Source organism: Capra hircus, chromosome 4 (genome assembly GCF_001704415.2).
Source record: "Capra hircus breed San Clemente chromosome 4, ASM170441v1, whole genome shotgun sequence".
In the NCBI taxonomy this organism is placed as follows: Eukaryota; Metazoa; Chordata; class Mammalia; order Artiodactyla; family Bovidae; genus Capra; species Capra hircus.
Genome location: NC_030811.1, coordinates 5,367,065 through 5,394,623, shown reverse-complemented (window position 1 = coordinate 5,394,623; position 27,559 = coordinate 5,367,065). Strand labels below are relative to the sequence as shown.

Genomic DNA, 27,559 nt, shown 5'->3' with positions numbered 1-27,559 from the left:
CACACATATATTGCAAAACAGATCAGTTCAGTTCAGTCGCTCAGTCGTGTCCGACTCTTTGTGACCCCATGAATCGCAGCACGCCAGGCCTCCCTGTCCATCACCAACTCCCGGAGTCCACCCAAAGCCATGTGCATCGAGTCGATGATGCCATCCAACCATCTCATCCTCTTTCCTCTCCTTCTCCTCCTGCCCTCAATCTTTCCCAGCATTAGGGTCTTTTCAAATGAGTTAGCTCTTCACATCAGGTGGCCAAAGTATTGGAGTTTCAGCTTCAACATCAGTCCTTCCAATGAACACCCAGGACTGATCTCCTTTAGGATGGACTGGTTGTATCTCCTTGTAGTCCAAGGGACTCTCAGGAGTCTCCTCCAACGCCACAGTTGAAAAGCATCAATTCTTTAGTGCTCACCTTTCTTTATTAGTCCAACTCTCACATCCATTCATGACTACTGGAAAAACCATAGCCTTGACTAGATGGACTTTTGTTGGCAAAGTAATGTCTCTGCTTTTTAATATGCTGTCTAGGTTGGTCATAACTTAGTTACCACAATAAATTTCATTAACATCCATCATCACACATAGTTAAATTTTTTTCATGTGATGACAACTTTTAAGATCTACTCTCTCAGCAACTTTCAAGTGTACAATACAGTATATAATGGAGTATGTTAACTGTAGTCACCATGCTGTACATTTTTATTCTCTTTTGAAGGGTTTTATTCAAGAAGTATTATAAAATAAAAGGTGCCTTTTATAAAATAAGCCAGGTGCCACAGTGGGAAAGAATTCGTCTGCCAAAACAGGAGACACAAAAGACGCGGGTTCAATCCCTGGGTCAGGAGGATCCCCTGGAGTAGGAAATGGCAATGCACTCCAGGCTTCTTGCCTCAAAAAGTACCAGGACAGAGGAGCCTGGTGGGCCACAGTCCATGGGGTCAGAAAGAGTTGGACATGATTGAACACAGCACATATTCCAGAAGCAAAATTCACTACTCCCTAGTGAGGAGGAGAGCCTGATTTCAATTCTTTTCGGTTTCTTTGAGGTTTGTTTTATCATCCAGGATATGGTCTATCTTGGTGAATGCTCTATGGATACTTGAAAAAAAAAATTGTATTCTGATATTGTTAGGTGAAGTGCTTCATATATAAATATAATCTCAATTAGATCTGGTTGGCTGATTGTATTGTTCAGTTCTTCTGTATCCTTGCTGCATTTTTGGCTGGTAGTTCTGACAGTTGTTAAGAGTGGGTGTTGAAGACCCGGATTATAATTGTGGGTTTGTCTGTTTCTACTTTCAACTCTATTGGGCTTTGTTTCATGTATTTTTGCGGCTGGTTTTTGGCATGCTTCTATTTAGGATCATCATGTATTAGTCCCTGGAGAAGGAAATGGCAACCCACTCCAGTACTCTTGCCTGGAAATTCCACGGACGGAAGAGCCTGGCGGGCTGCAGTCCACCGGGTCAAAGAGAGTTGGATACTGTTGAGCAGCTGAGCACGCGTGTGTATTCCTGGGAGCCACAGGGGGCGCTGTGGTTCTCCCGTTGGTGCCGGTTGGCCTAGAGCGGCTGTTGCCGGAAGTTTTCGGTGGTTCTGTTTGTCCCCTTTCCTGGCCCCGGGGCTAGGTGGAACAGGCTTAGCCGGGAGCTTGTTTTGCCTGCGCCTATTAGTGGTTCCTCTTGCAGGTTCTGACAGCGCCCTGTCTGAGAAGGGAACGACGGAGGATGAGATGGTTGGCTGGCATCACCGACCCAATGGACATGAGTTTGAGTAAACTCTGGGAGATGGTGATGGACAGAGAGGTCTGGCGTGCAGCGGTCCATGGGTCGCAAAGAGTCGGAGACGACTGAGCGACTGAACTGAACTGCACTGACCTGAAGTGTGGGATTTATGGGAGGCAACAAAGAAATCAGGAGCCCACTGTGTCCTTCCTCCAGTCCTGAGACCCCTAGCCAATCTGGCCCCTTACCTCCATGTTTCAGGGAACCCCCACGCTTGTCTGCTGTGTCATGCCAAGGATTTTTTTAGGTGTAAGAAAGAGGACCTAAAAGAAATGGGGTTACTGCTTGTTGATGGGAACCCGCTTTAAAAGCAACATAGAATTTATATCAGTTTTGGAAAACATTCCTCGGGCAATGGAAAAGACAGTTCATTCTCCCATAAACAGAGCACAATATAAATCTACCAAGGACACTTAACTAATTGCATCATTCCAGTTTCTGACTTTTTCTCTGATTCGCAGGTGTTCTTTAAAAATTCTGTTTCTGTTTATTTGTGGCAGTATATATTGATATATTTAAAGTGTTTTCTTTAAGCATTTTGTTGCAGCATTATTTGATGTCTACAAGCTCATGACTATTAAATCTTTGTTGTAACTTACTGTAAGTATAAAATGACTTTCTGGGTTGTCCTTCCAGTGAATTCTATACTTTAAAAAATATTTTGACTCCTGTATTCTTTGACCATTCTTCCACTTTTAACCATGTTAGTTCATCTTATTTATCTTTTATGGTTTCATTTTGGTTTTTATTACCATCTAAGAGTTTTTTTTTTTTTAATCTTTTAATGGAAAATTCCCCTGGAGAAGGAAATGGCAACCCACCGCAGTACTCTTGCCTAGAAAATTCCATGGATGGAGAAGCCTGGTGGGCTACAGTCCATGGGGTCGCAAAGAGTCAGACATGACTGAGCGACTTCACTTTCTTTCACTTTATGCCAACTTTATTTATTGTTATGACTAATGGGCTTCCCTGGTGACTCAGTTGGTAAAGAGTCTACCTGCAATGGGCAAGACCCAGATTCAATCCCTGTGTTGGGACGATCCCCTGGAGAAGGCAGTGGCATCCCACTCCAGTATTCTTGCCTGGAGAATTCCATGGACAGAGCAGCCTGTTGGACTGCAGTCTGTGGGGTCACTAAGAGTCAGACTCGACCGAGTGACTAACACTGCTGCACACTGATGTGTTGGCTGTCCTCGGTCGTCTTGTTGTATTCTCTCAAACAGTTTTGGAAGAGGGACTAGCTCTCACCTTCCCTAAACCCCTCAGTCAATATAGCTTCACAGGACAGTTGTGAATCATGATGTGACCAAGGAGGCCAAGCCATACTTCTCTGGAGAGACTGAATGACTGAGGGTAACTCATTGTTCAGGTTTTGCTAAGGGCTCTGCGGAGAAGGCGATGGCACTCCACTCCAGTACTCTTGCCTGGAAAATCCCATGGACGGCAGAGCCTGGTGGGCTACAGTCCATGGGGTCGCTTAGAGTCAGACGTGACTGAGCGACTTCAGTTTCACTTTTCACTTTCACGGACTGGAGAAGGAAGTGGCAATCCACTCCAGTGTCCTTGCCTGGAGAATCTCAGGGACGGGGGAGCCTAGTGGGCTGCCGTCTATGGGGTCACACAGAGTTGGACACGACTGAAGCGACTTAGCAGCAGCAGCGTGAATCCTTTGATTTTAACCTTGTCGTCTGGGCATAGTTTAGGTTCCACAAAAACTACTCTGACATGTTATACAGGGAGTGAATTCAGGGAGGATATCTTTGTTATTGTCCTTTATCAATGTGACGGTGGTAAACCTATACTTATGTGACTTAACACCTTTTCTTTCAGGTGAGAATTTTAACTATTCAATCCCAGAACTTATTCATGGATATTCAACATATGGATTTAATCACATTATCAGTAAAAACTTGGGCCACTACAGAAGCGTGCCAGATACGAGGAATGTCATGTATGTTCCCTCTGATTTTTTTTTTACATATTACATATTCATTTCAGATAGACAACATAATGATTTGATATTTATATTTATTGCAAAATGATCATCACAGTAAGTCTAAGTAACACTGATCACCATACACAGGGGCTCCCCCAGTGGCTCAATGGTAAAGAACCCACCTGCAGTGCAGGAGACACTGGTTTGATCCCTGGGTCAGGAAGATCCCCTGGAGAAAGGCACGACAACCCTCTCCAGTACTCTTGCCTGGAAAATTCCATGGCCAGAGGAGCCTGGTGGGCTACAGTCCATAGAGTCCAAAAGAGTCAGACCAGACTGAAGGGACTGAACCCAGCACGGGGGCACCATACATAATATAGTTATTTTTTCCTTGTGATGAGAACTTTTAAGATCCTCTTTTCTGGTAACTTTCAAATATGCCATACAGTGTTTTCAGCTACAGTTGCCATCTTGTACCTTACATCCCCGTGACATTTATTCTACAACTGGAATTTTTGTCTCCTTCACCTACCTCTGGCAACCACCAATCTGTTCTTTGTATCTATGAACTTGTTTTTTGGGGGGAGAGGTACTGTTTCTTGTTCCTTTGTTTTAGATTCTACGCATAGGTGAGATCTTGTGGTATTTGTCTTTCTCCGACTTGTTTCACTTAGCAAAGTGCCCTCAAGATCCATTCATGTTCTTGCAAATGGCGAGATTTCCTCCTTTTTAATGGATGAACTTTATAGATAGATATAGATCATATTTTCTCTATCCCTTCACCACTCATAAACACTTAGGTTGATTCCATCTCTTGGCTCTTGTAAATAATGCTGTAATGAACAAGGTGGGTGCATATATCTTTTTGAGTTAGTGCTTTTGTTTTCTTCAGATAAATACCCAAAGGAGAAATTTCTGGCTCAGTCCTATTTTTAATTTTTTGAGGAACTTCCAATACTGGTTTTCTATAGTAGTTGAACCAGTTTACATTCCCACCAATGGTGCACAAGGATTCCCTTTTCTCCTCGTCCCCCCAACACTTGTTACTTCTTGGATGTTTGATAAGAGCCTTTCAGACAGGTGTGAAGTGGTATGTCCTTGTGGTTTTGATTTACGTTTTCCTGATGATTTGTGATGTTGTGCATCTTTTCATGTGCCTGTTGCCCATCTATATGTCTTCTTTGGGGAAAAAAAATGTCTCTTCCGATCCTCTGCCCATTTTTAAATCTGATTGATTTGTTTTTTCACTATTAAGTTGTGTGACTTCTTTTCATATGTTAGATATTAATACCCTATCAGATATATGATTTGCAAGTATTTTCTCCTGTTCCGTAGGTTGCCTTTTTGTTTCCTTGAAAGTTTCCTTCGCTGTGCAGAAGCTTTTTGGTTTGATACAGTCCCAGTTGTTTATTATTGCTTTTGTTACTTTGCTTTTGGTGTCATATCCAGAAAAATTCAAGACTGATGTCAAAGAGCTTACTGCCTATCTTTTCTTCTAGGAGATTAACAGTTTTAGGTCTTATATTCATTTCATTCATTTCTAATTAACTTGAGAATATGGTATAAGATAGAGATCCAATTTTCTTCTTTGCATGTGGCTGTTCAGTTTTTCCAATTATTGAAGAGACTTTTTCCCACATTTTATATTCTTGGCTCATTTGTTTGAGCTCATTGTAATGTAAATTAATTGACCATATGTGTGGATTTATTTCTGGACTTTCTACTCTGTTCCATTGATCTGTGTGTGTGTTTTTCATGCCACTACCATACCGTTTTGATCACTGTAGCAATCTATGAAGTTTCCAATTCCTCCACCTTTTTGCCAACTCTTGGTGTGAACAGTCTCTTTTATTTTGGCCAGTCTAATGAGTGTGTAGTGGGATCTCACTGAGGTTCAATTTGCATTTTCCTGATATTTAATGATATTGTGCATCTATTTATGTGTTTACTTGCTATCTGTGTATCTTCCTTATAGTTTGCCCATTTTAAATTTAAACTTCAAATATTTTGCCTGTTTTGAAATTGGATTATTTCTTTTCTTATTATTGAGTTTTGGGAAATTTTTATATATTTAGGTTTAAGACCTTTATCATATATATAATTACAAATATTTTCTCCTAGTCCATGGTTTGTTTTTTCATTCTCTCAATAGTTAGTGCTTTTTGAAAAACAAAAGTTTTTTCATTTTAATGGAGTTCAATATTTTTTATAATTTGTTTCTGCTTTCAGCCCAGGATCATAAAACTTTATTCACTGGATTTTCTCTGAAGATGATCATGACATCTGCACTTTTCCTTCTTCCTTTCCAGTCTGGATGCTTTTCTTTGTCTTAACTTATCACACTGGCTAAAATCTCTAGTACAGTGTTGAGTAGAAGGGGTGATATTGGACAACCTTGCTGTGTTCTTTATCTTAACACTCTGGTTTTCACCAGTGAGTATGACGTTATCTTTAGGCTTTCTCATAGATGCTCTTTTCCAGGTGGCAGAAATTCCCTTCTGTTCCTAGTTTGTTGAGAGTTTTTCGTCAGATGGATATTGGATTTTGTCACACCCTTTTCTGTGCATTGAGGTGTGTGTGTCTTTAGCTTGTAAAGATGGTAAATTATGTTCATTTTCTAATGTTAAACAGAGGTTACATTTATGGGATATCCCCTACTTGGTTATGATGCCTTATCCTTTTTATATATTATTGCATTTGATTTTGCTGAAATTCCAAAATTTTGTTTGGAATTTTATATCAGTGTTTGTCAAGAGTGCTATTGAACATCCTTGTCTGGTTTTATCATCAGAGTGTTGTTGGCCTTGTAGAATGAGTTGGGAATTATTTTTTTAGGAATTAATTTTTCAGTGTTTGTGATTGACTTCTGCTAAATACCTTTGATTACACTAAAGACATTTCTTTCTGTTCCTTCACTTGAAATTTTCTCCTTTATTTATTAACATTCATTTTCCTTCCCTTTCTTTAAAAACAATTCTTCTCATGGGTGTGTCAGAATAATGCCAGAGGATTCTGGAGGAGCAACAGAATTTCTCTCTTGGTAGCAGAGTCCACTTCTGGCATGTTCAATGACTGGCCAAAGCTATGGCAATTGAGAGTGGGTTTATTTTGACTTAGGATTTTATTCTAATCAGAAATGACTGCTAAATTCTATCAAATAATTTCTTAGCATGATCACTATGGCTTTCTCCCATCAAATTATTGATAACTTATGTTGAGCCATCCTTACATTCCTGAAATAAACTAACCTTAGTTATACTATTTTTCTAAAATGCTGTTTTATTTGATCTGCTAATATTTTGTCTAATTGTTTTGACCTGTATAAATTAGATTAGTTTGTATCAGTGTTCCTCAGAAGTCTACAATTTCTCTGTGAAAATTTTAAAATTTTGTGTCCTTGGAGATGTGAGCAGTCATATAATATATAGTCGCACTGGCTATTCAGGGCTTCCCCGGTGGTGCTCGTGGTAAAGAACCCGCCTGCCAGTGCAGGAGGTGGAAGAGATGAGGGCTCAATCCTTGGGTTGAGAAGAGCCCCTGGAGGAGGGCATGGCAACCCACTCCAGGATTCTTGCCTGGAGAATCCCGTGAATAGAGGAGCCTGGTGAGCTACAGTCCATGTGGCAGCAAAGAGTTGGACATGAATGAAGTGGTGTAGCACCCAAGCACGGACTTGTCTAATTCAAAGAAACTTTGCTGTAACAGGAAGCACATGGGTTGTATGTGGTAATTTCATTTCAGCAAAACACAACCCGAAAGTAAAATTAGTTTAATTGTAATTTAACTGAATTTTAGCTGTATTTTACTAATAGTTTACAACTTTATTTATGGTTATGTAAGAGCTTATAAGAGGCTCCCCAGGTGGTGCCAGTGGTAAAGAATTCACCTGCAATGGAGGAGACCAAGAGATGCAAGTTCAATCCCTGGGTAAGAACGATTCCCTAGAGACGGAGATGGCAACCCACTCCAGGATTCTTGCCTGGAGAATTCTGTGGACAAAGGAGCCCGGAGGGCTACAGTCCACGGATAACAAAGAGTCGGACATGACTGAGCATGCACCACCGCCACCACCTCCAAGAGCTTATGAACACAAGGTTGACTTTCATTTGCATATGCATATTTGGGAAACATTAAAGTCACTGAAATCAGCCCTGGAGGGTTGACAGTTTTTTTCTTCTGAGCCTATGCAAGACTCAGGTTTAAGAAACTCTGCTTTGTTTTTCTTCTTTGAGTTACTGTCATCAGATTTTTATATCAAATTAATACTGCAGGCTCTCCTGTCCCTGGGATTCTCCAGGCAAGAACACTGGAGTGGGTTGCCATTTCCTTCTCCAATGCAGGAAGTGAAAAGTGAAAGTGAAGTCACTCAGTCGTGTCCGACTCTTTGTGACCTCATGGACTGCAGCCTATCAGGCTTCTCTGTCCATGGGATTTTCCAGGCAAGAGTACTGGAGTGGGGTGCCATTGCCTTCTCCTAGTTCCATAAAATGAATTTGTATGTTTTCTCTATATCTCTATGCTCTATATCATTGAAATATCATCATTATGTATTTCTTATTTTGAAATGGAACTTGTCTGGTAATTATGAATCACTGCTCCATTTTCTGCTGTCAGACATGGAAAAATGTTAGTTGTTTTCTAAGATTATTGATTGTTCTGCTCAAGCTTTCTATTTCTAGGGTCTATTCAGAGCTATCTATTCTAATAAAAATCTTCTTCATTTGCTTTCAAATCTATTGGCTTAAAGTTCACACATCCTGTTTTTGTAATTCTCTTTCACCTTTTCTGGCACCTTGCGTTCATTCTCATTCTTATTTTTGTACATTTTTCTTCTCGATTTCAAAAGCTTGGTAGAAATTGATATATATTAGTCATCTTTCAGAAAACTAACTTTTGCTTTGATTTATCAATTTTACTTTTTTTGTCTTCTAACTCATTAGTTTCCAGTTGCCTTTATGGGGTTGTGTCTTCTTTCTCCTGATGCATTTTTGTGGTCTTTTTGCCCTTCTATAAAGTTAAAACAGTTTATTTCATCTCTTCCTTAGATGATTATAATATGTTTATAAGTATTCGTTTTCTTCTGACTAGGATTTAGCTATGTACATTACATTTTTTCTTAACAGTTCTTTATTTAGAGAGTCATACTTGGCTGCGCTGGGTCTTTGTTGCTGCGTGTGCTTTCCCTAGTTGTGGCGAACGGGGGCTTCTCTCTAGTCATGGGGGACGAGCTCCTCCCTGTGCTGGCTTCTCTTGTTGCAGAGCACGGGCCTCGGCGCTCGGCCTCTGGCGGTCGTGGCGGGCCCTCGGCGCTCGGCCTCCAGTGGTTGCGGCTTGCCGGCTCTGCAGCACAGGCCCGGTAGTGGAGGCACCTGGGCTTTGTTGCTCCCCAGCATGCGGGATCGTCCCAGACCAAGGATCAGAACCATGTCTCCTGCAACGGCTGGCAGATTCTTCACCACTGAGTCACCAGGGAAGCCCTATATATTAGGTTTTAACATGCTGTGTTTTCAGGCTTGCAAATCTCTAAATTGTTATTGTCGTTTGGTCACTAAGTTGGGTTCAACTCTCTGCAACCCCGTGGGCTGCAGCACACCAGGCCCTACGCCCCAGTGTTTGCTCAAATTCATGTCCATTGAGTCAGTGATGCTATCTAATCATCTCATCCTTTGCTGGCCCCTTCTCCTTTTGCCTTCAGTCTTTCTCAGCATCTTTTCCAATGAGTCAGCTCTTCACATCAGGTGGCCAAAGTATTGGAGCCTCAGCTTCAGCATCAGTCCTTCTAATACTATTCAGGGTTGATTTCCTTTAGGATTTACTGATTTGATCTCCTTGCAGTCCAAGGGACTCTCAAGAGTATTCTCCAGGACCGGTTTAAAAAGCATCACTTCTTCAGCACTCAGCCTTCTTTACGGTCCAGCTTACCATCTGTACGTGATTACTGGAAGAACCATAGCTTTGACTAGATGGACTTTTGTTGGCAAAGTGATATGTCTGCTTTTTTAATACGCTGTCTAGGTTTGTCATAGCACTCCTTCCTAAATAATTTGCCGTTTATTTCTCTTTGATCCAAGACTTATTTAGAAAAGTGAGTTTTATTTAAGATTGGATTTAGGCAAGTTCCCCCTGACCTCCCCGCCATGGCCATAATTTAACAGTTTGCTGCTGCTGCTGCTAAGTTGCTTCAGTCCTGTCCGACCCTGTGCGACCCCATAACAGCAGCCCACCAGGCTCCCCTGTCCCTGGGATTCTCCAGGCAGGAACACTGGAGTGGGTTGCCATTTCCTTCTCCAATGAGTGAAAGTGAAAAGTGAGAGTGAAGTCGCTCAGTCATGTCTGACTCTTTGCGACCCCATGGACTGCAGCCTACCAGGCTCCTCTGCCAATGGGATTTTCCAGACACAAGTACTGGAATGGTTGCCAATGCCTTCTCCAATTGAACAGTTTAGACAAGTAAATAACTGTTTACAGAATGGTTTATCAGTCACTTATCAAGATGTTTTTTCTGACATGCTTAGAGGACTGTCATTTCGTGTATTTGCCCGCTAGACCCTTCCGACTCAGAGTGTGGTCTGAGGACCAGTAGCACCGGGAGCCCCTAGAAGCGTGTCAGCCCCGCTGAATGCCAGGCCCGACCCCAGACGTACTTAATCAGAATATGCATCTGGAAAGAAGCTCAGGAGTGTTTCTGCACATAAAAGTGCAACATTCTTCAGCTGGGTTGGTAGAGCTGCTATAATAAACCTCCATAAACTGGCACGCTCCAATGACAGCCATTTGTTGTCTCAGGGGTCTCTGGAGGCTGGGAAGTCAGAAACCTTGGTCGGCAGGGGGGTTCTTTTCTGGGCTGCGGGGAGGATGGTACAGGTCCCTCTCCTTGGCTTAGGGATGACCCTTTTCTTCCTGTGTCTCTTCACATCACCCTGTATCCTCGGGTCCCCTTTTTGTAAGGATACCAGCCTTACTAGATGGGCTGCCCAGATGACCTCTCGCTTATTACAGCAACCCTATTTCCAGATTGGGTCGTATTCTGGGGTCCTGGTGGTTAGAATGCTGAGTAGGGGGTCACAAGTCAACCCCTAACAGTCCTGCTTTAACTAGACCGTTGGGAATCGCGTTAGCGAAGCACAAGACCAGCTAAATGTGGACAACCAAGCGCTTGTCCAAATTACCTTCACCCTGAAAAGAAACGTATTTAGGCCCGAGAGGTTTTCTATACAGAAAGACCACAGCAACATTCAGCAGCTAATTTTGGAGAAACCCATACACGTTAGGTTTCTCTTAGCGGTTTACACTCACGTGATGTGAATTCAGGCTCCTTCAGTATCATTGTCTCATTCCTCTGAAGGGGCTCAATTTGCAGTTTTCTCAAAATGATAAACTTGGACTAGATAGAATATTAGCGCTATGATCCAGTGGTCTGAGTTCACCGTCTCTCTCATTCTTGGGGTGATACCCTCGCCTCCTCATTCCCGTCTCTCATCTACTTACTCTTTGATGAGACAGTGATCTTAGGCTTCCCAGGTGGCAGGAGTGATAAAGAATCTGCGTGCCAATGCAGGAGACGCAAGAGGATATGGGCTTGATCCCTGGGCCAAGAAGATCCCCTGGAGTAGGAGAGGACATCCACTCCAGTATTCTTCCTGAAAACCCCCCTGGACAGAAGAGCCTGGAGGACTACAGTCCCTGGGGGTGCAAACAGTCAGACACGACTGAGCACACACGTGCACAAGGCAGTGATCTCACCGGAGGGTCGGCCTTTTGATCTACCTGTTTCTGGGAAGCCAGTGCAGGGGGCCCGACCTCCAGCCCTGGGCAACTAGACCCCACACGTCACAACTAAGAGTGTGCGTGCCGGAACGCTGCAGCTGCATAACCCACGTGCTGCAAGGAAGACTAAAGATCGAGCGCGCCACGACTAAGACCCAGTGAACCCAGATAAATGAACGTTAAGAAAGAGAAGACGAGCAGAAATGGAGCATGTCTGAGTGACTTTCGAACCTCTAATGAGAATTGCTCTTGAATGCTCCAGGAGCCTGCCTATCACTAGGTCCTGTGGGACCTTTGGGTCCCCTTTTCAATGTACCTCTTTCTTAAGCTTAAGCTAGTTCCAATTGTCGTTTACAACCAAAATATTTCAAAACACAACCCAATAAGGAAGCAATCCAAACAATGCTTAATAGCTAAAAATTAATATTACTAAAATTCAGTGTCCATATTTCCCTTAAGTGCACAAAAAAATAATAAAACATTTTTAGCCAGATCCTTGGAAGAAATCTAATTGCACCATATCCATTATTACATTTCTTTGTTCCAACAGACTATACAAGTGTAGGAATAGCACATGGATTTTCTTTGAAGATAGGACAATAAAGTTAATTTGAACCTTTTAATGTGTATAAGCTTATTAATTCATTTTCTAATAGAAATGAAAATATAGGTATAATTTATGTTTATACTATATCCAAAGTAGAACTAATTTTATCAAAACAGAGTCTCAGGAAAAAGCAATTATGATGGGCATTAAGAAGGGGGGAATGATCTAGACAATATTAGAACATAGGACATTTAAAGAAATTTTTGCATCTTAATTTTTGTGTTTTAAGAGTACTGTCACCTCATCATCATAATCATCAATGAAAAGAATAAAGAGGAAAATGTGAATAAAGTGTTTCAATGAGTCCTCAAAACATCTAATGCTTTTAGATGAATAATTTTCTTCCTCTGTCTGCAGGTGTCGGAAAAAAACGTACCCGGCCAGACTGCCTACTGCCAGCATCATCATTTGTTTCCACAATGAAGAATTTAGTGCCTTGTTTCGAACACTGTCCAGCATCATGGCCCTCACTTCACAGTATATCCTGGAAGAAATTATTTTGGTAGACGACATGAGTGATTTTGGTAAGAGAGAATGCTGACCATCTTTCTAATCGTCTTTGAAGTAGGGCTATCTCTGCGGCACTTGAGTTATTTTATACAAAAAACATTTTTGGTGGGTGTCGAGGCAGGCACTTTGGAGCACTGATGGTGATGTGAGAGTCTGGTCCCTGACCTTCTGGTTGGGCTAATGGGGTGGCTAGCACTTCAGATAAACGTGGGGGCAAGCCGGTCTTTAGAGGTCGTGGATGATGTTGAAGAAGTGATGTCTAGGATGGATCAACAACAAGCTTTTACTGTGTAGCACAAAGAACTATATTCACTGTCCGGTGATAAACCATAATGGAAAAAAAATATTAAAAAGAATATACATAAGTGAATCCCTACAGTAGAAATTAACAGTAGAAATTTCTGTGCCGTAGAAATTAACACAACATTGTAAATCAACTCTACTTCAAGAAAGTAGCATTTTTTTCAAAAGTGACATCTGAACTGAGATGAGTTGAGATTACATAGATGAAGGGGAAGGAGAAGGTATTTTAGGCAGAGAAAATGGCCCAGAGGCCACAGAAAATATGGTGAGTTTGGAATAGTTTTTTATTTTATGTAGGGTGTCTGTGTGTGTGTGTGTGTGTGTGTGTGTGTGTGTGTGTGTGTGTGTGTATGCGTTCAGTCAAGTCCTTCTCTTTGCTGCCCCATGGACTGTTGCCTGCCAGGCTCCTCTGTCCATGGAATTTTCCAGGCAAGAATACTGGAGTGAGTTGCCATTTCTTTCTCCAGGAGATCTTCCCCAGGAGATCTTCCCCACCCAGGAATCAAACCTGTGTTTCTTAGGTCTCCTGCCTTGGCAGGCGGGTTCCTTACCACTGTCTCACTGGGAAAGGGCTTACGTAAATTATGTATGAGTATAGTTTTAGGAGGGAGGGGGTGGGCATGAAACCAGAAATGGAAAAAGTAGCCCCTCATGAAGGCATTGTTTGAATTTTATTTGGAGAAAATGGAGAATGATTCCAAGACTTAATGTAGGATAATGACACAATCCCGGTGCTTTACATTAAAGAATTCTAATCACACCAACTACACTCAAGGGTTTATTCCTTCATGTTCACCGATTTTAAAGAACTAGAACGCTAGAACAAAATCTTCTGAGCTCCATTTAGCATTTGAACTCAGTTGTCTGTTTTACAACTTAATTCCAAACCTGAGGCAAGCCGGGAGAACCCAGATGAAGGATAAGCTCTCTGGGGTCTGCAGGTTGCCTGTGGGGTCCATTTCTCATGGAAGCAATGCATGCATATTGGATACTGCCTAAAGGTTTACCTAATCTACTGTGAATCTGACCCACCATGGGCTGGGACAGGAGAAAGAGGGGGAGCAACGGAAGGAAGAAGAAGAGACAAGGGAAGAAAAGAAGAGGAGGCTCACCTTCGAGAAGCAACTGAGATGCACCAACTCAAAAGTGAAATGGGGACTTCCTTTGTGGTTCGGCGGTTAAGAATTCATCTGCCAGTGCAGGGGACACAGGTTCGATCCCTGATCTGGGGAGATCCCACATGCTGCAGGGCAACCCAGCCTGTGCGCCACAACTACTGAGCCTGGATGCCTAGAGGCCACGTTCTGCGACAAGAGAAGCCACCACAGCGAGAAGCCCATGCACTGCAAGTAAAGAGTAGACCCCTGCTCCCCACAAGAGAGAAAGCCTGTGCACAGCCAGAAAGACCCGTGCAGCCAAAAAAAGAGTGGAATGGGACTCGGGCTAGTGTCAGCTCCATTTAGGAATCTCACTCATTGGCCAGGCACTGTATGCAGGTCAGGAAGCAACAGTTAGAACTGCACATGGAACAACAGACTGGTTCCAAATATATGTCAAGACTGTATATTGTCACCCTGCTTATTTAACTTCTATGCAGAGTGCATCACGCGAAATGCCAGGCTGGATGAAGCACAAGCTGGAATCAAGATTGCCAGGAGAAATATCAATAACCTCAGATACGCAGATGACACCACCCTTATGGCAGAAAGTGAAGAACTAAAATGCCTCTTGATGAAAGTGAAAGAGGAGAGTGAAGAAGTTGGCTTAAAACTCAACATTCAGAAAACTAAGATCATGGCATCCAGTCCCATCACTTCCGGGCAAATAGATGGGGAAACAATGGAAACAGTGAGAGACTTTATTTTTATTTGGGCTCCAAAATCACTGCAGATGGTGACTGCAGCCATGACATTAAAAGATGCTTGCTCCTTGGAAGAAAAGCTATGACTTCTTGGAAGAAAAGCTATGACCAACCTAGACAGCATATTAAAAAGTAGGGACATTACTTTGCCAACAAAGGTCCATCTAGTCAAAGCTATGGTTTTTCCAGTAGCCATGTATGGATGTGAGAGTTGGACTATAAAGAAAGCTGAGCACTGAGGAATTGATGCTTTTGAACTGTGGTGCTGGAGAAGACTCTTGAGAGTCCCTTGGACTGCAAGGAGATCAAAAAGAAAATCAGTCCTGAATATTCATTGGAAGGACTGATGCTGAGGCTGAAACTCCAGTACTCTGGCCACCTGATTCGAAGAACTGTCTCATTTGAAAAGACCCTGATGCTGGGAAGGATGGAAGGCAGGAGGAGAAGAGGAGGACAGAGGATGAGATGGTTGGATGGCATCACTGACTTGATGGACATGAGTTTGAGTAAGCTCTGGGAGTTGGTGATGGACAGGGAGGCCTGGCATGCTGCAGTCCATGGGGTCGCAAAGAGTCAGACACGGCTGAGCGGCTGAACTGGACTGTGTAGGAGCCACGCTAGTCCGAGGAGTCCAGCACTGTTTATCTCTGGCTTTGTGCGTGGGAGGGGATGCAGAAGGACGGCTAGGTTCCTCATCTGACTGAGCAACACATCTGGCCACATGTGGGGAAAAAGGCCCCAGTAAAGCCAGGAGCAGGCGGCAGGGGGATCTTTGCTGGACTGTGAAGTCTAACGTCTCACCCAGAGGATGAAGATCCTGCCATGGACGTGCAGTCCCAGGAGGACTGAGGAACTCCCAGGGGCCCCAGCCTTTTAGAACTACGCCAAGAGTTCAGAGATACACCTGGAGGTCTGCCCAGATGTCCTTTAGGCATCAGAGGACTCGCCACTGATGGCTGAGAGATGGTGGACCAGATACTCCACTTGTCCTGGATCCACAGCCACCGATGGGTGGTCATTTCACCCGCCCCACCAAGGAGCTTAGTCCTGGACCCATACAGAACCTCAAGCACAGGAAATGCAGGAAATGGGGTGTTCTGTGTCCTGATGGTGCTCAGGGTTGATGCACCCCCACTTTTAATCTACCATGATTTCCTGCTGGCTCTAGGAGAACTCTCTTGAACTACAGCTAGTCTTTTCTGGCTCATACCAGTAGGTACTGGTGATGGAGTCCCTCAGCTTGGGATGGCAGGGGTCGGGAGCCCAGACAACCACCTCCATTGAGTTACATGAGAGGCATGTCCAGGGCTGACCTGCTACCGTCCACCTTTCTCATAGTCCTGGTCCCTCTTGACTACACACACGTGGCATGGCCATCTCCTGAACGACGCAAAGCCTCCACTTCATGTCAGCGATGACCGCTGCCAGAACGGCCTGTTTCCTCCCATGTCTGCCACACAGAGTTCCTCTGAGTCCTGGATGTTGGAGGGTGTTTGCAGACATCTGATCTGAGATGCTACCTCTACCCTTCAAGTATAGCTGTGCAGCCTGGAATCTACCTCTGAGCAGGGCCCTGGCACTCTTTTCACAGAAAAGGAAAGAGGTTTATTTCATTCTTCTGCCAAGACTACAGTAAACCTGCCTCTATTGGTCCCCAGCCCCCAGACTCTCTGACCTCTGAGGCGTCTGTGTCTCACCAGAGACTGACCTCTTGTTGTTGTTCAGCCCCTACTTGTGTCTGCCTCTTTCTGACCCCATGGGTGCAGCACATTAGGCTCTCCTGTCTTCCACCATCTCCCAGAGTTTGCTCAAATTCACATCCATTGAATCGGTGATGCCACCCAACCATCTCATCCTCTGCCACCTCCTTCTCCTCTTGCCTTCAGTCTTTCCCAGCATCAGGGTCTTTTCCAATGAGTAGGCTCTTCACATCAGGTGGCCAAAGTATTGGAGCTGCAGCTTCAGCATCAGTCCTTGCAATGAATATTCAGGGTTGATTTCCTTTAGGATTGACTGGTTGATCTCCTGCAGTCGAAGGGACTCTCAAGAGTCTTCTCCAACACCACAGTTCAAAAGCATCAATTCTTCGGTGCTCAGCCTTCTTTATGGACCAACTCTCACATCTATACATGACTACTGAAAAAAAACATAGCTTTAATTATGAGGACCTTTGTGGGCAAAGTGCTGTCTCTGCTTTTTAATACGATGTCTAGGTTGGTCATAGCTTTCCATCCAAGAAGGAAAGGACCTCCTTTATCATCATCATATTAACCTCTGAGTACTGAGTGACTGTTATGTGTCAGGCTCTGTGCTTGGTGATGTATTTCTTCTTCTCACGGCATTCCTGCAAGGACTACGTTAGCTCTGCCTTCTCACTGATGAGAAAGCTGAGACTTCAGTGGCTGATAACCAGCCTGGGGGTCAGTACCAAGTTAGGTGCACAACTGTTATAAATAAAGTCAGAGTGCTCCGAAGCACCATAATTTATGCTTTTCCTATTGTAATTTTAATAATGATATATTAAAATAGAGGCATTTCATGGATTTCTCTGGTGGTCCAGTGGTTGGAACTCTGTGTTTCCAATGCAGAGGGCCTGGGTTTAATCCTTGGTCGGGGAATTAAGAGCCCACATGCCACAAAGTGTGGCCAAAAGTTAAAAGAGAGAGAGAAAGGAGTATTTCACTAGAAACATAGAAGAATATTCACAGTTGATTTCAATGCTGAATCTCTTTTTGTTCACATTTTGTGCATGTTCATTCAATCAAACTTTCTTTTTTGAGTTTGGAACATCTGCAGAATAGCAGTTTTTAAGAATCAATCAAAATTATGAGAAACTGGTTAATATACTTTGCAGTTGTCAAATGCTGACTCTTTTTTTCCAGATGATTTGAAAGAGAAACTTGACTATCACTTGGAAATTTTTCGAGGAAAGATTAAATTAATAAGAAACAAAAAGAGAGAGGGGCTGATTCGAGCAAGGATGACCGGAGCATCCCATGCTTCAGGTATGAAGGTTTTGCTCCAGACAGGACCCTACGTCTGTGTCCCAGAGGTCTTCCTGCCCGTGCGGAAACCATCCTCACGAGTCTCCATGGCATAAACAGAAGAGCAGGAATATATTTCAGCCTTATGAGTCTTAAATCTTTGTCTGACTCTGAAAGTATTGTGCTTCAAGATGTTACTTTGTTATTTCAAATAGAAGACAAATAGAAGTTATCCTCGTCGCGGGGGGCAGGGGGTATAAGCTCAGCCTCCTGTTACAGGACCGTCCCCCAGGTACAGACTCTGGGATGAAGTTGTACATGCAGGGGGCCCCCCAGGTGGTCTTGGGAACCAGGTAAAGGGGTGAGGAAAGCAAGACTTGACAGGGAGAGCAGGGCTGTGATGTAGCTGCAGAGATCCCATGGGGACCTCAGAGCTAGAAAGGGGTCTGTCCAGGTCCTCTGGGAGGCAGAGGCCCGGATGACACAGGAGGAGTGCTTACAGAGAAGTGTCTGCGAAGGATAAAGGGGAGAGGACGAAATGTGGGCTGGAACTTCTGGTCTGACCCCGGCGGAAGGAGGCAAGGAAGGAGGGAAGGCCGAAAGCCCTTCGGTCTGCTGTGTGGCTCCCAGAAGGGGCTCGAGTGGGCCATTCGGGAGCCCCTGAGCCAAGACCGCACACTGGAGGAGTCCTGAGTGGGGCCCTGTGGCCGGTCGGGTTCACCTGGCTCTCGGGGGCCCACACAGGGTGCACAGTGATTGGCTGGGAGCCCCCGGGAAGGCGTAGCCTTGGGGTGAACACTCCAGAAGATCCCAAAGCTGGGGGACCTCCTGGGGCAGCTTCTCGTGAAGGGAGGTCTCAGCCGCCGGGAGCACGGGGGTCCCATCTGGCCTCCGGCGTCCCTTGGGATGGCCGCCCAGTCCTCTGCCAAGGGCAGCTCCTGAGCTGTGAGACACGAGACACCAGCAAGGGAATGAGTCCCGAGGGGAATCCTAATGATCGAGCTTCCTGGGAGCCCGGGTAAGCAGAGGGTTGCTCCCAGAAAACTAACCCAGGACCAGAGGCGCGGGGTGGTGTTTAAGGATCCCACCATGTGGCAATCTGAGGAAATGTCTCGGTTCCTTAGCAAGGCTATTTCCTTATTGAGTCGAAGGCCAACTAAAAGCAAAATCTGAGTCTTCATTTTTTTTCTCTATATTGGCCTGATCAATTGAGACATTCTCTTACTTAACTACATTGCTCAGTCCTGTCCAACTCTATGGATTGCAGCCCGCCAGGCTCCTCTCTCCATGGGATTCTCCAGGCAAGAAAAGTGGAGTGGTTGCCATTTCCTTCTCCAGGGGATCTTCCTGACCCAGGGACCAACCCAGGTCTCCTGCATTACAGGCAGATTCTTTACTGTCTGAGCCACCAGGGAAGCCATCTACCAGATAATACATACTAACTGTCCAAAATTCAATACAAACCACTGAAACTGAATGGCATGCGTCTTTTCAGAACATTGATTTTATGCATGAATATGCATATGTGTGTACATATGTGTGTGTATATATACACACATGTACACAGAGACACACACATGGATTTAAGGATTTTTAAATAAATGGAATTGTACTGTCTCTATTCTGAGACTTACTCTTTCCACTTCAGTTTAATGTTCTGTAACTTTTCCTGTGACGATGCCTGACAGTTACCTCAGTTTTTGTTTGCAGCCTTGTATAGTATTCCATATGGATTCCATAATGGATTGCCATAATTTGTTTAGCCATTTGTCATTTCCTGATTTTTACTTTTTACAATTACTGAAAAAAAAAAAGCTGCATTGGCAATTTTTGTACTTCCACCTTTGTGGAAATGAATGCTTGTACCTATGGGATAATTTCTTAAAAGTGGACTTGCTGGGCAAAAGGGAATTCTTATTTTAAATTTTGGTGGATGCTGCCAAATTGTCCTAAAACAGATGGCACCAATTAACAGCTCCGTCACAGGGTACAAGAGGGCCCTCTCCCTGGAGCCTTGCTGACACTGGTTGTTTATTACCAGTCGTTTTCCGCTGCACTTAGTCCTTCAGTTGTGTTAGACTCTCTGTGACCCCACGAACCGTAACTCACCAGGCTCCTCTGTCCATGGGGATTCTCCAGGCAAGAATACTGGAGTGGGTTGCCCTCCTCCAGAGAAGCTGCCCGACCCACGGATCGAACCCAGGTCTCCCTCATTGCAGGCGGACTCTTTACCATTTGAGCCACCAGGGAGGCCCAGTCACTCTAGTCTTTGACAAAATTTCGGTCAAAAAGCTGTATCCTTTATTTTCTTGGCATTTCCTAGACTGCTAGCAACATGGAGTATTTTTTCATACTTTTTTAGATTGTTTATAGATTTTTCTGTGAATTTGGTCTGTTCATATCCTTTGTCAGTTTTTTGATTGGGTTGTTTGTCCTTTTGTTATTGATTCGAAGGTACCTTTATGATACGGATCCCGTGTTAGATACACTGAGAATATCATTCCCCAGTCTGTGGCTGGTCTTCCCATTTTTGTTGATGGTGTCTTGCGTTGAACAGAAGTGTTAGTCGCTCAGTCGTGTCCGACTCTTTGCGACCCCATGGACTGTAGCCCGCCAAGCCCGCCAGGCTCCTCCATCCATAGAATTTTCCAGGCAAGAATACTGGAGTGGGTTGCCATTTCCTTCTCCAGGGGATCTTCCCTACCCAGGGATTGAACCAGGGTCTCCTGCATTGTAGGAAGACTTTCTACCATCTGAGCTACCAGGGAAGTTGAACAGAAGTTTACCCAAAAATCCACTTCCTCTTGCTGGGCACAGAGCCACGCAGGACTTTCCTGCCTTCCTTTCAGAAGGAATGGCCCGTGACTATGTTTCAGCCACATTTCCTGACCAAGGCTTGCAGGAAGTTGGTTTATCCCCCTCCACACTATAGTTCCCTTCTGGCTGACGAGGGTAGAGCTAAATGAGTAGAAAGAAATTTTGACCGCATAGGAGCTGTTGTACATTTTGGAGGTTTATTTTAAGGGCCAATAGCTTTGGGACTTCCCTCGTGGCCCACTGGTTAAGACTCTGAGCTCACTGAGAGCATGGGTTCCATCCCTGGTAGGGGAACTAAGATCCTACGCGCCACATGGCACCACCTAAAAGGAAAAGTAGAAAAGGAGAGAGAAGTGAAATTCATTTAAAAAGTCATGGCCACTAGTTTTAACTTAATAATGAAATAATCAGATTCATCAATACTTTTCTTTATGATTTTTGTGTCTTGTTTGAGAAGTTCTTACTCTAAGATCCTGATGATATTCTACATTTTAAAAAAATGCTTTTTGCGTTGCAGTTTTTCAGTTTCATTCATTTGGTTTTGGCTGCACGGGTCTCTGTTGTCGCTGGGCTCTCACTAGCCGTGGTGAGCGGGGGCACTCTTTAGTAGCTGCTGGCAGGCTTCTCGTTGCAGTGGCTTCTCTCGTTGTGGAGCATGGTCTCTAGGCCCGTGGGCTTCACTAGCTGCGGCCACAGGCTTGCTTGCTCTGTGGCAGGTGCAGTCCTCCCAGACCAGGGGTTGAACCCGTGTCCCCTGCATGGGCAGGCGGACTCTCAACCCCTGGACCGCCAGGGAAGCCCTGCCCTCGTCGCTCACCTCCCCCTCGCTCTCCCCTCGTGTTACTGACCTTCCTGCTGCTCCTCAAACATACCAGCTGTTCTATCTCAGAGCCTTTCTTTGCATGTGATTTTCCCACCTGGAACGTTCCTTCTCCAGCCCCCTGCGTGACCTGTTACTTCACTTTGTCCAGGTCTCTGGTTCAGTGGCACATGATCAGAGAGGCCGGTCAAAATCACCCCGTACAAAACAGCGCGGCCCTGTTCTCTAGCATCCTGCCTCTGATGGAGTTTTCTTGGTAATGTTTGTGGCTACCTGTCCACTCGCCCTTGTGGGTGATGCTGCCTATGTAATGACCGAAGTTGCCCTCAAACTGAGACAGCTGTGATGAGCCTGTGGTGTGTCCTTGGCAGGAGGGAAAATGACCACTGCTGGGTGGGTTTAACTCTATCAGGAAGAATTAGAAGGCTAGAGTTTTGCAAAGTGGAGAAAAATTGAGAAAGAGAAGCTCGAATTAGATGGCCTGAATTGAAAGGAAAGGGGACTTTTTTGCGTGGGAGCAGAAATGTTATGGTTTGGAAGCAGCCATAAGCAGCTAGGAAATGTTGGTGTTGTCCTGAACCCAAGGATTCTTGTGGTCAGGGAGGAAAAGGAGGGACTTTGTAAGAGAAACAGCATCTTCTCGGGAGAGTCAGGGTTACATCAGGCAAGGAGGTCTGCAGGAGAATTTAGTGTAGGGAAATTTAATTTTTTTAAAGGATTTTAGTTTTTAAAAGCGTTTTCTTTCTTTTTGGCTGTGCTGGGTTCTCATTGCTGTGTATGGGTTTTTCTCTAGTTGCGGCGAGCAGGGGCTATTCTCTAGTTGTGAGGGGTGGGCTTCTCATTTCGGTGGCTTCTCTTCTTGTGGGGCACAGGCTCTGGGGTGTCGGGACATGCAGGCTCAGTAGTAGCAGCTCAGGGGCTTAGTTGTTGTCTTGCTGAATCTCACAGTGCACACTGTCCACTGAAGCCAGGGTAGGCAAGGTGCGAGCAAGGAAGCTGGAAGAAAACTCAAGGAGCCGTAGCAACTGCAGACACGTTTATTCTCTCCCAGCTGGCACAGCAGCTCCAGCAGCAGACAACGCTGTGTTCTCTCATGGTTGACCCAGTGGACACAGCCGTAACGCAGCCTCAGAGGCCTTTCAGGTGGAGCTTACAGAGCAGAAATGGCCCGTGGCCAAGCAGGTACATCATGACTCACACACACAGTGCTACAAGTGATCTCAGATGTTACAAAACCACGCACTGACAGGAGGTGGGGTGAGAGCCAGAGGCGTGGGGCAAGAGAGCCTGACCACCTCCATCTTTCCCTAAAGCTGCCCAGTGACATGTGGAATCTTCCCGGATCAGGGATGAACCCATGTCCCCTGCACTGAGAGGCAGGTTCTTTCCTGGACCACTAAGGAAGTCCAGAAATTTACTTTAAATAATGGAACTGTGGAGAGAATAAAAGGGTAGTCCACAGCAGAGCAGGAAGTTTGGGGGAATAAATGCAAGGCGATCAGGGGTGAGAATGGAGCGTCTTCCACTGAACTGGCCTGGATGGTGAGCAGGTGGCCAAGAGGGCAGAGATGAGGTGTAGATTTCAACTGCCATCCTAAAGGCAACAGGTTAGCAAACTCAAACACGCCATTGAGAACTTGTGGTGCTCTGTGACCGTCACACAGAACGAGAGACGGTTTGTTGTCTCATATGGAAGACAGAGTAATGCCCTTCCCCAAGGAGGTCATCCTAATTCCCAGAACCTGTTAATATGTTTACTTAGGTGGCGCAGAGGGCAGTGTCTGACTCTCCGCCACAAACATCCAAGGGAGGTGATAGCTGACAGAACAGAAAGCACCGGGTTTTGAAGCAGAGCCTTCATTTCCAGTTTGGTATGTGCCAATTACCGGTTACGGGATCTTGGGCAAGTCACTTCTCAGAACCTCAGCTTCCTAATCCATGATATGAGAACAAAAATATATAACTAATGTGGTTGTTGCAATGATTGAATGAAGTCATTATGAGCACTCTTTTTGAAGCATTAAGTATTACACAAATGCTTATTAGCAGGTGATTCCGTGTGTGCACGCTAAGTCGCTTTAGTCACGTCCCACTCTTTGTGACCCCACGGACTGTAGCCCACCAGGCTCCCCTCTCCATGAGATTCTCCAGGCAAGAATACTGGGGTGGGTTGCCACGCCTTCTGCCAGGGAATCTTCCCCACCCAGGGGTCGACCCTTCATTTCTGACCTCTCCTGCGCTGGCAGATGGGTTCTTTGCCACTTAGCGCCACCTGGGAAGCCCAGACAGTGAGCAGAACAAATAAATAAGAAATTAAAACATAGATATTTAACTATATGCTTCAAAATGATAAAATCTGTAAAATAAAAGTAGGAGAAATACAGGGAAAACTAATGAAAATACAGACCATTCATGGTGGGAAGTCTCTCAGAATTTAGAACTCACCACCCTTATCTTCTGGTTAAAGAAACTAATCTCCCCAATAGACCAGAGACCTGCTCCAGGTCACACAACTCAGGATGCAAACCCTCAAATTCTGATTTCCACGGCAGTGAATAGTGTTACCACATTGCTGGTCATGGAAATAGCAAATGAACAAAAATGAGAAATTCAAATAGCAGAGTCACTTGAATTTTTTTCACAAAATCCAAATGTTTAACAGATTTATGATGTGAATGAAGTAGAAACGCTTGGATATTTTATAAAAGTTGATCATACACTTAAGCACAAAAAGAGTCTCTGTAAACTCCCCCATAAGTAGATTTTGCATACCACATGATTAAACATCAATCCCAAAACAAAAAAATTAAGAGAGATAGCAATAACATAATACAATATATTCTTATATAATATTTTTATTGTTAATAAAAATTAAAATATTTAATACCTTAAAAATAATTGCTTTAGAGACCAAATTGAGAATGTTTAAAATAGATATAATGGGCTATGATTAAACCGTGAAGGACAGGGAAGCCTGGCATGCTGCCGTCCACAGGGTCACAAAGAGTCAGTCATGACTTAGCAAATGAACAACAACAAGCTAATGTTTAAATATAAAAATGTTGACACTAAAGAAAAGCAGAAAGTAAAGTGAAGCAAGGGAAGAAAGAGACTGAAAATACTGAGAGAGATTGATACAGCATTTGTTTGTTTTTTAAATATGAAAACAAAGCTTGCAAAACACAATCCCTAGATAAGTTGTGTAAATAGGTTATGCTGGGAAAGACTGAGGGCATGAGGAGAAGGGGGCAACAGAGGATGAGATGGTTGGAGGGCATCATCAACTCAATGGACATGAATTGAGCAAACTCAGGGAGTCGGTGAAGGACAGGCAAGCCTGGTGTGCTGCAGTCCACGGGGTCGCAAAGAGACACGGCCGAGCGGCTGGACGACAGCAACAAAGGTTGCTACAGGAAAGCAGGAAGCAAGCCTCCACTCAGGGAAGATGAATATTTCTCCTGACTTTTAACCTCAGCGAGCAATTCAGTTTTGAACATTCCCCAGATATATCTTTTAAGGAGGAAGGATGGGAGAGATCCTTTACCAGGTCCATTGAACTAGTGTCCTGCAGTGTTGTTTTTTTTTAATCTGTTTATTATTTTGGCTGTGCTGGGTCTTTGTTGCTGCACACGGGCTTGTCTCTAGCTGTGGTCAGCCGGGGCTACACTCTAGTTGCTGTGTGCGGGCTTCTCACCGCTGTGGCTTCTCTCGTTGCGAGCACAGGCTCCGGGCATGGAGGCTTCAGAAGCTGCAGACGTGAGTGCAGTAGTTTTCGACTTCAGTGCTTTCAACCTGAGGGCTCTAGAGCACAGTCTCAATAGTTATGGCTCCCGGGCTTCGTTGCCCCGCGCCACGCGGGGTCTTCCCAGACCAGAGATCGAACCCGTGTCTCCTACATTGGATTCTTTACCGCTGAGCCACTGGGGGAGTTCCGGCCCTTCAGTGATTTTTAGATCCTAAGGAGAAGTTAGCTTAATCTGGGCATATAGCATTTAGCAGAGTCCCTATGTTGTACAACCACCACCCACTCTAGTTCGAAAATATTTTCATCACCCCAAGACCCACAAATCGGGAAATTTTCTAATTTCCACTTCTCCCAGCCCCTGGCAACCACCAGTCTTCATCTGTCTCTGGATTTACTTATTCTGGATACTTCATAGCAACGAAGTCAGACCTTTCATGGCTGGCTCTTCCACCAGCATAATGCTTCTGAGATTCGTGGACATGCACCAGTACTTCATCTTTACGGCTGGACGATATCCCATGGGGTGTGTACATGCAGTTTGTTTCTCCACTCATCTGTTGGTGGACATTTGGGCTATTTCCATCTTTGGGATAATATAAGGAGTACTGCTATAGATATGCATATACACGGGTACGTTTGAATTCTTTTAAATTTTTTAATTGTTGTTGTTCTCAAAGCATGTGGGATCTTAGTTCCTCAACCAAGGGTCAAACCTGTGCCCCTAGCATTGGAAGCGTGGAGTCTTAACCACTGGGCTGCCGGGGAAGTCCCCTGAATTCTTTTTAAAACGTGCCAATGAGTGGAATTTCTGGGTCACGTGGTAATTCTCTTTAACTTTTTGAGGAGCTGCTATTTTGCGCAGTGGGTGGACCATTTGGGGCTTCCCAGGGGGCATTAGTAGTGAAGAACCCACCTGCCAATACAGGAGATGTGAGCGGTGCAGGTTTGTCCCTGCGTCAGGAAGATCCCCCGGAGGAGGGCATGGCAACTCACTCCAGTATTCTTGCCTGGAGAATCCCATGGACAGAGGAGCCTGGTGGGCTACGGCCTGTAGGGTAGCAGAGAGTGGGACACGACTGAACTGACTTACCACGCCACACAGCAACGTATGAGAGTTCCGATTTTCCCACACCCTCCCAACAGTTACTATTTTCTCTTTTTTGTTTTAACTCTGATAGATGTGAAGTGGTATGCAGTGGTACCTCACTGTTTTAACTTGAGTTTCCTTAAAGATGAATGGCGTCGCACATCTTTTCATGTGCTCATTGGCTATTTGCATATCTTCTTTGGAGAACCAGATGGTATTTTTCACCTATCAAATTAGCTGGTGTGATTTTTTAAATGTTTGTGTGATGTAATGTCATAGAAGCTATTTTAATGAAAAATGCAAAGTGTTGACTGAAAAAAAGCTATGTATGTTTAAAAACAGGGTTCTTTTTAGCTCAGTTTTGATCGAGGCATGAATATAACAGATATTATATTCCAGAGTGAGTTGTCTGATACAGCGTGCTCAGTGGCCCAGTCGTGTCTGACTCTTTCTGACCCCATGGACTGTACCCACCAGGTTCCTCTGTCCATGCGGATTCTCCAGGCAAGAATACTGGAGTGGATTGCCATGCCTTCTTGCAGGTCTGACACAGTACCATAAAGAAATTTTGAAATATATATCTGAGAAGCAGTAAGGAATGTGAAGTCAAGTGGGCCTTAGAAAGCATCACTACCAACAAAGCTAGTGGAGGTGATGGAATTCCAGTTGAGCTATTTCAAATCCTGAAAGATGATGCTGTGAAAGTGCTGCACTCAATATGCCAGCAAATTTGGAAAACTCAGCAGTGGCCACAGGACTGGAAAAGGTCAGTTTTCATTCTAATCCCAAAGAAAGGCAACGCCAAAGAATGCTCAAACTACCGCACAATTGCACTCATCTCACATGCTAGTAAAGTAATGCTCAAAATTCTCCAAGCCAGGCTTCAGCAATACGTGAACCGTGAACTTCCTGATGTTCAAGCTGGTTTTAGAAAAGGCAAAGGAACCAGAGATCAAATTGCCAACATCCGCTGGATCATGGAAAAAGCAAGAGAGTTCCAGAAAAACATCTGTTTCTGCTTTACTGACTATGCCAAAGCCTTTGACTGTATGGATCACAATAAACTGTGGAAAATTCTGAAAGAGATGGGAATATCAGACCACCTGACGTGCCTCTTGAGAAACCTGTATGCAGGCCAGGAAGCAACAGTTAGAACTGGACATGGAACAACAGACTGGTTTCAAATAGGAAAAGGAGTGCGTCAGGGCTGTATATTGTCACCCTGCTTATTTAACTTATATGCAGAGTACATCATGAGAAACCCTGGGCTGGAAGAAGCACAAGGTGGAGTCAAGATTGCTGGGAGAAATATCAATAACCTCAGATATGCAGATGACA

At 44.4% G+C, this 27,559-nt stretch overlaps 1 protein-coding gene across 1 annotated transcript in view; it reads left to right on the top strand.

The window, feature by feature from the left end:
* GALNTL5 (polypeptide N-acetylgalactosaminyltransferase-like 5) overlaps positions 1-27,559 on the top strand; it is a 51,082-nt gene that overhangs the window by 3,849 nt on the left and 19,674 nt on the right. Inside the window, exons 2-4 of the mRNA XM_005679667.2 lie at positions 3,615-3,735; positions 12,452-12,618; positions 17,651-17,773. Coding sequence (XP_005679724.1) covers positions 3,615-3,735; positions 12,452-12,618; positions 17,651-17,773 — 411 coding nt within the window. The remainder of the gene's footprint in view (positions 1-3,614; positions 3,736-12,451; positions 12,619-17,650; positions 17,774-27,559) is intronic.